Source organism: Branchiostoma lanceolatum, chromosome 6 (assembly GCF_035083965.1).
Source record: "Branchiostoma lanceolatum isolate klBraLanc5 chromosome 6, klBraLanc5.hap2, whole genome shotgun sequence".
Lineage (NCBI taxonomy): Eukaryota > Metazoa > Chordata > Leptocardii > Amphioxiformes > Branchiostomatidae > Branchiostoma > Branchiostoma lanceolatum.
Window position 1 is genome coordinate 22,345,034 of NC_089727.1, and position 12,478 is coordinate 22,357,511.

The window sequence follows — 12,478 nt, forward strand, 5'->3', positions numbered from 1 at the left end:
GACCATATTCCTCGGTGTATATGGTGTTGCGAACGAGGTGATGTTATGAGGAAGTTATTGCAAATGACCAGGCCTTATGGCACCTTATTCATCATTAACCCTTAATTAACCATGCAAAGGTGGGCCTCATATAGATAATTTATGAGAAAATGCTACAATAACCTTCTATGTTTAGATGAGATAAGTCTTAAACACTTTCGGCAACGTGTGTTATTTAGATAGAGACGGTGATCAACTGATATATTATGTGCAAATGACGACCTCATTTGAATAATCAATGAGATTAAGAATCCATATAATTCAAGCTGATGAGAGACTCATTGGCATGTCATTTGCATTGTGATGAGACAAAGTTACTTGGCGAATGGTATGAGCGCGTGTGTGTGTGTGAGTGTGTGTGTGTGTGCGTGTGTGTGTGTGTGCGTGCGTGTGTGTGTGTGTGTGTGTGTGTGCGTGCGTGTGTGTGTGTGCGTGCGTGTGTGTGTGCGTGTGTGTGTGTGTGTGCGTGTGTGTGTGTGCGTGCGCATGTGTGTGTGTGCGTTTGTGTGTGTGTGTGTGTGTGCGTGTGTGTGTGTTTGCGTGTGTGTGTGTGTGTGTGTGTGTGCGTGTGTGTGTGTGTGTGTGTGTGTGTGTGTGTGTGTGTGTGTGTGGTAGGGTCATCAGATTGGAGTTCCAGATACATGTAGTTCGTGTGCATCAGAGGCATATTGACATGGCTTTGAACCCCCCCCCCCCCCCCCCCAACTTGTTCTGGAATGTTATGGACACTTTTGGGGAAATTTGAAACAAGATAATTCTAATTGAAAATCCAGGTACTTTCAAGGAAGATAAGTACAGTGGCGTACTACTATATTTGCGGATGCCCAAATTAATATCATTTCAACCGATAAGTCAACCGAGACCAAAGTGTCTGATGAGATATAGTTTCGTTGGATTCCTGCCTCCTATTGACCTCGCCTTGACCCTTACCAAACACACAGCTATGGCTGACAGGTAAGGTAAACAAACACGGCCGGGGGCAGAAGCACATTCCACGCGTCTGGGGTTACATTGCAGTTAACAAGCTGCCGGGCCAATAGCTAGGAGAACATAACTCACTCCATTACCTTCGCCAAGAAGGTTATGTTTTGCCAAGCGTGTGTCTGTGTGCCTTTGTATGCATCGTTGGATTTTCGTGATATTTGGTTTGTCGGTATCTCGGTAAGTCTTTATGAATCCTCAAAATGGTTAGATTTTGAGCCCCCTAATTAATGAGGAAAGTTTAGAAATCCGAAATTTTGCATGATAAGACTCTCTTACATGTGGCACCTGTCAGTTGACACAATGGGGCAAATATTCCCCTGCTGGCAGGTCCTATCCTAAGGGGCCCTATAGCTAGTGGTTAAAACACAAAGGGCTACCTAGAACCTGTATACAACTTTTTTTTGATATGTGGATAGCTTAAGTGATGCTTGATATAATCAAATGATAAATATGCAAATCAGAATTACATAATTGATTGGGAAATTTTATCAATCTACTACATACCATGATAGGACTATTAAAAATGTAACATATGTAACTGAGAAATAGAGAGACATCAATGTTGATAGATAAAAGTTATGCAAATGAAGGCTAATTTGCTTAATTAATGATAAGGAGAAAATACTGCAATTCGATATTGGTAATTAAATGGAATTTTATTTTTGTAGCATTTGGAAGTTACGTAAAGATGATTATTCAAATAAGGGTCTAATTTGCATAGTATGCATAAATGATCAAAAAATGCTAGAATAGCCGTCTTAGCACTGTCATACTAACACAACCTCTGCTATTTGGGCGGGGAAAATGATCAACTGATCAACTGATACAAATCATTTTATGCAAATGATTATCTTATTTGTATTTTAGATGAGAAACACTCATAATACATCAGTCGAAAAGGTTGAAATCACTTGGCAAAGGTATGAAGTCGAGGAACTCTAGTTTATACATGTAGCTCAAACTTCAACTTTTTTCACACTAACTTACAGGACAACCGCTTCTGGACGCCACCTTGGAGATCATGCCGGAACTGCAGAAGGAATGCGCATCCATCTGGCTGTAGGGTTCAGCTCAGCCCCCGGCTGGAATATCGGCCTTTGATGAACTGGTCCAGCAAGAGTTAGACCAACCGCTACCAGTTAAAGTTACTATCACATCTACAGACACTCTCTGTTACATCTACACTTCAGGAACCACTGGTAAGTCGGTAGGCTACTGGATGAGCTTTCTATTGTATTAAAAGTAATTAGTCACACGCCCCTTACAATACGCATTTTTTTAAACATTGAAACGTATTTCATATGTATATACACATTGAAATGCATTATATATATATATGTCAATACATAATGAAGACAACTCAGTGTTTTCCGTATCACCCGAAGTACCAACCCGACCGCGGGTTCGAAAAGCCAGACGTTGAGAATATTTTGTGTCCTCGAATAAAAAAGAAGTTGTAACAAAACCAACTTCAACGTCCTACTCCGGTATATGAATTTTCAACATCGGCACAACGGCGCACGTGGAACGTTCGAATAATTCGATTGAAGCGCATGTCAGACGACGTCGGAGGCCGGGCAATATGTTTAAAATGATTAATCAATATTTATTGTGAAACCAACTTGCAGGCATGTCTGAACTAAGGACACAATCTGAATTTCTTTAGTTTTCTACAATTTTAAAAGCACGTGAAAAATATTGCAGTTGATTACATGAAAACTACATCGCAATATTCATACTTATGAACTCATATACATGTACATTAAAAACTATCCTTTAGTCGGACAATGACAGACGACTAAACATGGGCCTTAAACCAGGCTTTGTAAGTCCCTCAAATGAAGACCCGTCTGAAACACCCGCATCGAACGTTATCCCGGCTCAGGTCCGGTATGACCCAAAATACAGTAACAGTAAAGTTGTATTTCAATATCTCCTTCACAGTATTGTATACCTTATTTTCCTCGTGACGACCATAGGTCTCCCAAAGGCAGCCATTTTTGTCCATACGAAGTTTGTTGTCTTGAGCAACATGGTCCTCCATTATAAGGGCATCCTGTCCGATGACATCTTGTACGTCACCCTACCCCTGTACCACGTGATTGGGCTCGCACTTGGTCTGGGAACAGCCATAAGTAAAGGTGAGAATCATCAGCAAGTTTAGAACATCATTCCATTTCAGGCTCTCGTCTTTTATAGAAGTACAGTGTGGGTGAAAGCGGGGGTATCTCACTGGACTGCGACCTGTGACTAGTTACCAACTGGCGCTATCACCGCACATCTCTTTTTGATTAATTTCAATCATTGTACGTTTGTTTTTAATTCAGCGGCAACAATGTGATTTCCAAAAAATTATATTGTCTAAAATTTGTGGCCAAAACTGAGAATGTGACATTCCGGACACAGCCATTTTGCTTGTAGAGGTCACGTATTTTACCCGTTTGCTGCACGTCAGTGTGACTACATGGGAAAATTGGTGAAAAATTCGCAAAGTCGCCGCAATAATGTGTCGCAGTGCTACTACTGAATTAAAATGTGTCCCCAACAGGTCACAGTCCAGTGATCAAGTTCCTCTTGTACGGACTGTGACTTTATAACCTGTATTTTGTAGGTGCAGCAGTGGCGCTTAGGAGAAAATTCTCGTTGCGCCATTTTTGGGACGACTGTAGACGCTACAATGCCACTGTGATCCTGCACATAGGAGAGCTGCTGCGGTACTTATGTAATGCACCAGAGGTATGGTAGCCTGGATGCCAGACCCAGCGCGAGGCGATACCGATCCCGTCGGCCGGGAGTTGGAACCCTACAAGGGATTGGTATCGCCTCGCACACTATAGGTCTGGCATCTTGCAGTCACCACGAGGCGATTTGATTGGCTGGTAACTTACTCTGGGCACCTGCATTTAAGCCAATCATGTCGCCTGTTACAGTCACGATGCGATGTGATTGGCCATGATCAACGGCATACCAAAATGACGGATAGTATCCTCCTAATAGCAAATTTTTCTTGTTCCAATAGAATTTCTGTTACTGTTGTCATTGTTTCTACCCGTTCATTATAAATTATTCTTATCAGACGTGTTTGCCACATTCATTCAGTTGGCAACATTAAGACAGGAGTGCGCATGCCCAAGCTAAATGTACACATTTTTGGGATCTGGAACAGCCGTGACATGATTGAGTATAATTTCTTTACCAAAGCGCCCAGATGATCATCAATAATTTTTGTCAGACATTTTCGCCACATTCATTCACTTGGCAACATAAAGACGGGAGTGCGCATGTGCGAATTAAATGTCCAAATTCTAGGGATCTGGAACAGCCGTGTAATGACCATAGTTTCTCTACCACAGCGCCCAGATGATAAGGACCACAAAGTACGCCTGGTTTCAGGTAGCGGTCTCCGACCGGACGTCTGGAAAAGGTTCCAGGAACGTTTCGGGATCCCGCAGATCCTGGAGTCCTACGGTATGTCGGAGGGGAACGTTGGGTTTGTCAACATTCACAACAAGGTCGGAGCAGTCGGAGTGGCCTCACCTCTTTATAGGGTGGGTGTCTTGTAACTTGATGTTTGTTTGTTTATTTATCTATTAATACTTCATTACAGGCACAGTCAAAAACAAAATCAACAATATTATATACACACAACACCTACAAAGACTGAGAAACATAAAAAGCTACCTGGTCAAGAAAGTTGAACACACAGAGAATGGTATACCAAATAATATACGCCAAAAATAATTACTCAAGCAACTGGATAAGATTTTGAAACAGTCAGACGTTTCAGACAGTATCCACTGTCTTTCGTCAGTGACTGTGGATACTGTCTAAAACGTCTGACTGTTTCAAAATCTTATCCAGTTGCTTGAGTAATTATTTTTGGCGTTTCTTATTACCTGGATGTCTAACCTTCATCAACATACCAAATAATAGATTCTCCATTTTTGTCCTTTCCTCTTTGACTTTGGATTTTGACCTTTGCATTCTGCAAGATTTGTATCTATTCTCCAAAATATTATTTTCGCAATTTATGGCATATATGTGGTCATTTTGCGGCTGCTTTGTACTATTCAAAGAATAGTCCGAAACTAATTTTTTGGGGGGAACGGACGAAAATTGATGCGCGCGCGGATGTCATTCACATAATCACATCAACATGGCCTAATGAGACTCACGGTAGGTTTACGTAGAGGCTAGCTTTCCATAGTGTACTGTTACATCTACACTCTGGGTAAAAAAACTATTATTGGCGTATACCTTATGTTGTACTTTTATCTGGTCAGAGGTTGTTTTTTTGTTGTTGTTTTTTAAATTTGATAGCAGACATAAGGTAATGTTGTTTGTTTGATGGTTTGGTTTGCAAATGTCAAATATTCCGAAATGCCGAGAATGGCACATTTATTTGTAGCACAAACAGCTAACTTACATATACTTACATATACTGCACTGACGAATGTGTATATGTTGTCACTATTACCGCCTGCAGAAGCACAGACCTTTTGCTCTGATTGAGTGTGACATCGACACAGGGGAGCCAGTCAGGGGAGCAGATGGAAAATGTACTGAGGTCCAAATAGGTTAGTTCTACCTTCATGTACAAAAGTCAGTGGGGTGGTTTCTCTCTTGTTAGAAAAATATTTATTTTCCTTGTCCCCTTGATTTAATTCCGCGGATCAGTGGGCCTGAGTTTGATCCTTGGCTCGGTCTCAGATCAGACATTTTGTAAGAAGTTGCATTTGTCGTTTCGGATGGTGACGTAAAGCTAGTGGCCCCGTGTATGCGGGAGCTTCGGTCGTAAGCCTCAAGCGTCAAACCTCTGTACGTTAACCCTATCCAGCCTGGGGGGGGGGGGGTGGGGTAAAAGTGCTCACGCCAACTTTGACGTCGTATAACTGCCAAACGACGCATGCTAGGAAAACCAAACTTGGTGACTTTTCCTAAGATTTACTTGGCAACAATTTTATGACAATAGGATAAGTTTATTATTTTCGTGTTGCCATGGCAACGGTTTTCTGACAGGCATTGCATACAAAATTCGCTAAATTCGGTTTAAACAATGATGTTTCTAAGGAAAAAAATGTATTTTCAAAATCTTAAAATAGCCGATCCAAGATAGCGGATCCCGAGGGATAGCTAAATACCCCCCCCCCCCCCCACACACACACATACCACCCCCACCCTCACAAAATGCCAGGGTTTTGCCAGAAACACAATATAAGATATTATATACTTTTTCCCCCTAGGTCTAGTCACTGTACTCCTGTGTCAACAAAGATGTATGTGTAAATGCATTTCCTCTGTTCATGCTAATCTATGCGGATATTCTAATCCCATTTATGTTTAAATTCTTCTGTGCAGGTCAGCCTGGCCTTGTCTTGGGTCCTGTAGATTCATCTGTGCCCTATGTCGGGTACTTGGGTAAACGAGAGCTCACCGAGAAAAAAATACTACGCAACGTCTTTCAGGAAGGGGACGCCTACTTCAACACAGGTGACCTGATGATGATAGACAGCGAGTACTTCATCTACTTTGTGGATCGTTTGGGAGACACCTTCAGGTGGGGGAACTCAGAGTGTTTAGTAGCGTACGTAGTCCAGTGGTCAGCCGAGCCTATCCGACATGCATATTAACGCTACCCGTAAGGGTCACAGTCCTAAAGCCGGCGTCACAATTCATGCGAGCATCGGCCGATTTTGTAGATCGCCGGGAGCTCGCCGAATTTCAAATTCGCCCGAGCGTCGACCGTATTTTTCGCTGAAAACCTACCCCGTCACAAATTGAACGGAGCTCGGGCGACGTCCGTCAAACACTTATAATCATAAATACCACATAAGACGGTACCATCTCTTGGACACGGACGAAGTCAGGATCAACTGACCTGGTAACAATCTCAAATTTGGACCAACTTTACTTTCTGAGTTGTGGCAAATCTGTTGGGCATGAGTGAAGTGGGTGGGTACACTGAAAATAATAACCTGAACAGGAATTTTGTCATAAACCAATCCGAATACTAGCGCAGGAGCCACAAAGTCAACAGATCAGTCGTTTAACCCCGATCCAAACATTTTCAGCAAACGGAAATCGACCGAAGCTCGGGCAAACGCCGTCCGAGCTTCGGCCGACCCTTGATAAGTCTATCGACGCCCTGCCGACGCCTGGGCGTGCCTCGGCAGACAAACATAGATCTATAATGACTCAGTGGACTTTGAACTAGTCATTTTGTGGAGGAAAAACTCAGGAAGTCAAGTCAAGCCTCAAAAGTCAAGCCCCATTCCATTAATATATAAATTGAAACATCCAAACCTATACCAAAAAAAGGAACAGGAAGCATTGTCTTCGGTGTTTACATTTTATGTATGGTAAATTTATTTCAATGAAAATTTAACTTTGCATTGAATTGTATCTCATTAGAAAAGTTTGGCAGCAATCTTTGACAAGTTGATATTAGTATTAGTTGATATTACAGTATTATTTATCATTTTATGTTATAAACCAAACTGTAGTTTCCTTTTATCTATAAACAAGAAAGAGTTCGGCCGAGGCCCGTCCAAGCTCCATCGACACCTGCAGAACGCGTGCCCGAAGCACGCCTTACTTTTCATGAGTCGGCCGGAACACTGACGACGGTCGTCCGATTATTGTACAAAGCCCGTGCGAGGCTCGCACGAGGCTGAAGAGTTCGGGCGACCTCCGACCGACCAAAAATCGTGTCTAAAATCCTCGGATGCCCGCCCGAGTATTGGCCGAGCGCTGGGCGTTGCTCGGGCGAGCTACGGGCAAACTGTTGACGAGCTGTAGGAGGTCAAAAATCGTCGCCGAGGCCTCGCTGAATTTAAGCGCAGCTTCCAGTGACACGCGAACGTCGGCCGAGCTCCGAAAATTCGCCCGAAGCCCGTAAAATCGACAGGACGTCGGTCGTACTTCGCCCGAAAATCGCCATTTGGAGCTCGCCGACAAGCGGCCGAGCTAAATTGTTGATTTGGGACGGGGGCTTTAGGACGGGACGTTAAGCGGCGGTACTGTCCACTGTTCATTGTGCATGCCGGGAGATTCCTTTGCTTTGGTCTGTGTGTTTGTTTTGTTTGTTTGTTTGTTTGTTTGTTTGTTTGTTTGTTTGTGTGTATGTATGTGTGTATGTGTGTGCGTATTCATGTTTGTGTGTGTATATGTGTGTGTGCATTTGTGTTCGTGTGTGTGTGTGTGTGTGTGTGTGTGTGTGTGTGTGTGTGTGTGTGTGTGTGTGTGTGTGTGTGTGTGTGTGTGTGTGTGTGTGTGTGTGTGTGTTCTCGTGTTCTAGGCAAGCTATGATCACGATTTCTGGGAGCGTACATATATAGCTCTTATCAATAATAGACAGTGACCTGGTCTAGTCCGGAGTCCAGCCTTGTTATCTCTGGCCCGCTCCCAAGGGCCGCTGGCGGCTCCGGGCTAGGCCTGGTCATGTCTAGAGCCGCTATATAGCGGAAGTTGAACGCTGTGGATGATTGATTGGACGAACAACCTTGTCTGTTGTATCGCATGTTTTAAATTAATTTTGACATTGTGTGTTGTTGTCCACAGATGGAAGGGTGAGAATGTGGCCACCACTGAAGTTGCCCAGATTCTCAGTAAGATGGAAGGAGTGCAGGAAGTCAACGTGTACGGGGTCAAGGTGCCAGGTAAGAAAAGTCCTTAAACAGCACTTCCTTGTGGTTGAGGTGTCGATACATTCCTGGAAAAGAAAAGACCGGTCGACTAGAAAACTAAAGTCTTGTTAAGAATTGAAGAGCTAAGAGGTGACACTAAAGTTTGTCGCGATCGAGCAAAAAGTATATCAGTTGTAAGTTTCGACACCAATGTAGTCTAATCTGGTATCCAGCAGTGAGTGAATCATTACCTCCATGGAAAATGGAGGTACTGTTTTTGGTGTACGTGAGTGTGTGTTTGCCTGCCTGTATTCTTGCTTGTTTGTGCGCCCCGAATATTTATGGCTAGCATAACTAACGAACGGCTGGGTGGATTGTGATGACATTCGGTATGTGGGTAGGTCTTGAGAAGGCGGAGGTCAAGGTCATGTTTGGGCCCCTGATATGTTACCTTGTTTATTGAAATGGTCGTTGCAGTGCAGTAACTTATATTTTCATCTTAGTATTGATTACTAGTAACTAAGTTATAAATTGTGATGTATTTACAAATAGACTACTGTCGCTCCTACGACTCCTTTTCTCTGCATGGAAACGTCATTACACACATAGATAAACCCCTTTACATTCTTTACTTCAAGCTGACCGGAGTTTTATCCTGTTGTTCATTGGCTAGTTTTGTTTAAGTTAAAATTTGTGTATGTTTTCAGGTCGGGATGGGAGAGCAGGCATGGCGTCCATCGTTCCGAACCCCGGACAGAAGCCTGACTTCCGCCGCTGGTACAGGTACATCACGGCCAAACTCCCGCCCTACGCACGGCCGCTCTTCATCCGACTTGCTGAGGAGATCCCGGTCACGGCAACCTTCAGGCACCAGAAGGCAGGTCTCGTGAAGGAAGGGTTCGACCCCAGGAGAGTCAAGGATCCGCTGTTTGTGGTTGACAATGCCAAGAAATCCTACGTACCTTTAGATGAAGCAGCTTACAGAAAGATTGTAATTGGGCAGGCACATTTGTAGTTTTACACACATTACTGAGGGTCTCCATGCTGTTTCCCGCAAGGCGTAGGCAGCCAATCGTTATTTCCCGTAATTCGTTGGGAAAGTCGTCTTATTTAAGCAATTCGTAGCGAGGCGACCAAACTTTATGTAACCGCCTTCCTTGATTTTAGCGTACTACGTAGGGTTTCTTAGGAATTCAGCGCTAGTCGTTTTCGGAACCCCCGTGTAGACCCTCATTACTGTGGGTTAGGGATCTCTATCTCTCACTCTACTGTTCGTCGACGAAATTTTGCTGCTTGATGGACACAAATTCAAATCATTCCGTTTCACTTCTTACACATAAATTAACACTTTAGGATTTTCTCTGACACATGCCAAAGGTGCCACAGAACTTCTAGCAAGTTGATGGCAAACATATAAAATATTCCGCTCAAAATGTGGCAAATAAAATATTGGATCTGATGGCTATGAAGCTTTAGCTTAAAATGATTTCCCGATGTACGGATGTATGGAGAGGTGCTATAAGATGCCCCCTAATTTCTTTTGCAAGATGTAGGACTGGAGAGAGCCCTTTCACAATATTGTGCAACCATATTATGCAAGATTGTAATATGATAATAGAATGAAATCCGCAGTTTGTTTAATGGAAGACTCTAACTATGAACATGTAAAGTTATAAGTAAAAAGCTTAAACATTTTTCAATGTACCCTTGGTCTGTACATGCAAGATGGTGATTTATGCAAGGCATCATTTATCATTGCATGGTGTGAAACACAGGGCATTTCCACCAACCCAGACATCTGCTTGGAGACAAGATATGAGTTTTCAATTGAATAAGTACGTTAATGTAAAGACAATGTTAAGTTATGAATGTCTGATTTCAAAATGCAACTACAAAGTGTAACACTACATGTATAACATCATCTTCTTTTATCTTACATATATTGTCCATGCTTCATGTCCTACTGAAAAGATACAAATGAGTACTTTTAATATCTGATCGCTTATGTTTATCATTACAAAATGCATTTATATTATACTTGTAACCGTCGTATATAGATGTAACAGAATTACATGACGCCATAGAAAGATAATATACGCTGTAATACAATGTGAAAGAATATAGTTTGACCTCTGACTTCACTTGAGATTATAGACAACAATTTATTTGATTGCTTAATTACTAGTAAATGTAGTGTAGCACAAAGGACAATAACAGTTCCTTTAGTGTTGTCTTACCATAGGAACTATTCCAACATGATTCACATTTGAGTGATATTTGCATAGAACATTTACGAGTTAGTAACGTTGACGTGTTCGACCGGCTTTTACGAATGGTAGCTGCACATTCGTTAGACATTCATTCGTATTACGCTGGCCAGTGAACAAATATGAATGTATTTCATGCGGGAATACTACTAGATTAATCTGTTTGTGCATCATTAAGTAAAAGATGATTGGGCCGGGAAATGAAAAAGTTAACCAATCATAGTGAACATTGGAAATCTGGTTTGCATTGCTCTCCAAGCAGAGGTTGGTGGGGAATATTGTGACGTCCTTTTTACCATATGCCCCGGGGTTTTTTTTGTTAGCTCTCCCCATCAATCTCATTCTTGGTGGGGAGAGCGGCCGAGAGCTGACAAAAAAGGCGCTTATGATAAAAAAAAATCTTCCCACTAACATCTGCTTGGAGAGTAAATTGCATGTGGGAGGAATGGGGAGGAATCAAGCGGTCTCTAGCCAAACTGCATTTATGATAAATGTTATCTTGGGTAGATCAGAATCTGATTTTGCACAGAATGATTCGAGTAACACTGGAATGAACGCAAACCGGGATACATCCAGATACGCGACGCCCAGTCCTCTACTTTCCAAAGGCTTGGCGATATGAAGGACCATGAAGAAAACGGGACAAAACGGACACCGGACAAACACGACTAACATCACGTCAAAAACCATCCGAAGCCGAAGGCATAAGTTGGAGAGTACAGTCTTCAGCTTAGCAGCTGGGCTGTCAGTTATAATCACCTGACAAGACGCTGTATTACAGCACAGAGGGGGGGGGGGCAATTAGCCTCTACCAGGCTCCACAGGTCGCTGAAAAATAGTAGAAATTGTCCAAATAGACGGATAACATGCCAGAGGGGTTAGTCCGCTGTTGGTCCAAATAAGTCACGTGTACAGTTTGCGACCTACAGATAGTAACTTCTTTGGCGGACCAAGTCCTCTGGCATGTTATCTGTCTATTTGGACAATTCCTACCATTTTTACAACAACCTATGGAGCCTGGTAGAGGCTAGGGGGTAATGGGTTGGCCGACTACTACCCGGGGTCCCATTGTCCGATTTGCCTGGCGGACAAAAAGAAAACTTACAAAATAGAAAGCCCCCCAAAACGCCTGAAAAGACGATCAAGCTGGAGCCTACTCTGAGACTGTTTGGAGAGTACTTGTACTTTTTTATTAGTACTGTACAAACCTGGTGTGTTTACGCCAAGGAGGAAAACCTCATTGGTTACGCAGACCTCCTTGGTTACGCCAAGGTTATGCCATGAGACGGCTTGGCGGGCAAACAGACAGCTTTTGCGATATGTTAATTATATATTATTTGGGCTAAACCATTTATAACGAGGATAGTTGGCATTACAAACGGTTTTAGATAATGTTTTATAGTAATTCGTACGATTTGTATTGCAAACGACGTTTGGTATTTAACAACAGGAGCATTTGTATTAAAAGATCATACTTCTTGTTCTTGTTGTTATTGTTGCAACAAATACATCACGTGCCAACACCACCCCTATGTAATATGCTACCTTCCAAAAGTTCCTTTG

At 42.6% G+C, this 12,478-nt stretch overlaps 1 protein-coding gene across 1 annotated transcript; it reads left to right on the top strand.

The window, feature by feature from the left end:
* Positions 1-1,040: 1,040 nt before the first annotated feature.
* Positions 1,041-10,789, top strand: LOC136437028 (long-chain fatty acid transport protein 2-like). The gene is made up of 9 exons (XM_066431459.1): positions 1,041-1,200; positions 2,013-2,222; positions 3,003-3,164; positions 3,635-3,759; positions 4,377-4,571; positions 5,510-5,600; positions 6,382-6,580; positions 8,584-8,681; positions 9,356-10,789. Exons 3-9 carry the CDS (start codon positions 3,056-3,058, stop codon positions 9,661-9,663), a joined length of 1,125 nt encoding a protein of 374 aa, XP_066287556.1. The 5' UTR covers positions 1,041-1,200; positions 2,013-2,222; positions 3,003-3,055; the 3' UTR covers positions 9,664-10,789.
* The last annotated feature ends 1,689 nt before the right edge of the window (positions 10,790-12,478 follow it).

Excerpts from the sequence above, each read along its gene's own strand:
- LOC136437028 (XM_066431459.1), top strand. The coding sequence starts at position 3,056 with ATGGTCCTCCATTATAAGGGCATCCTGTCCGATGACATCTTGTACGTC. Across the intron at positions 6,581-8,583 it reads CGTTTGGGAGACACCTTCAG|ATGGAAGGGTGAGAATGTGG; the intron begins GTGGGGGAACTC and ends TGTTGTCCACAG. Across the intron at positions 8,682-9,355 it reads GTACGGGGTCAAGGTGCCAG|GTCGGGATGGGAGAGCAGGC; the intron begins GTAAGAAAAGTC and ends GTATGTTTTCAG.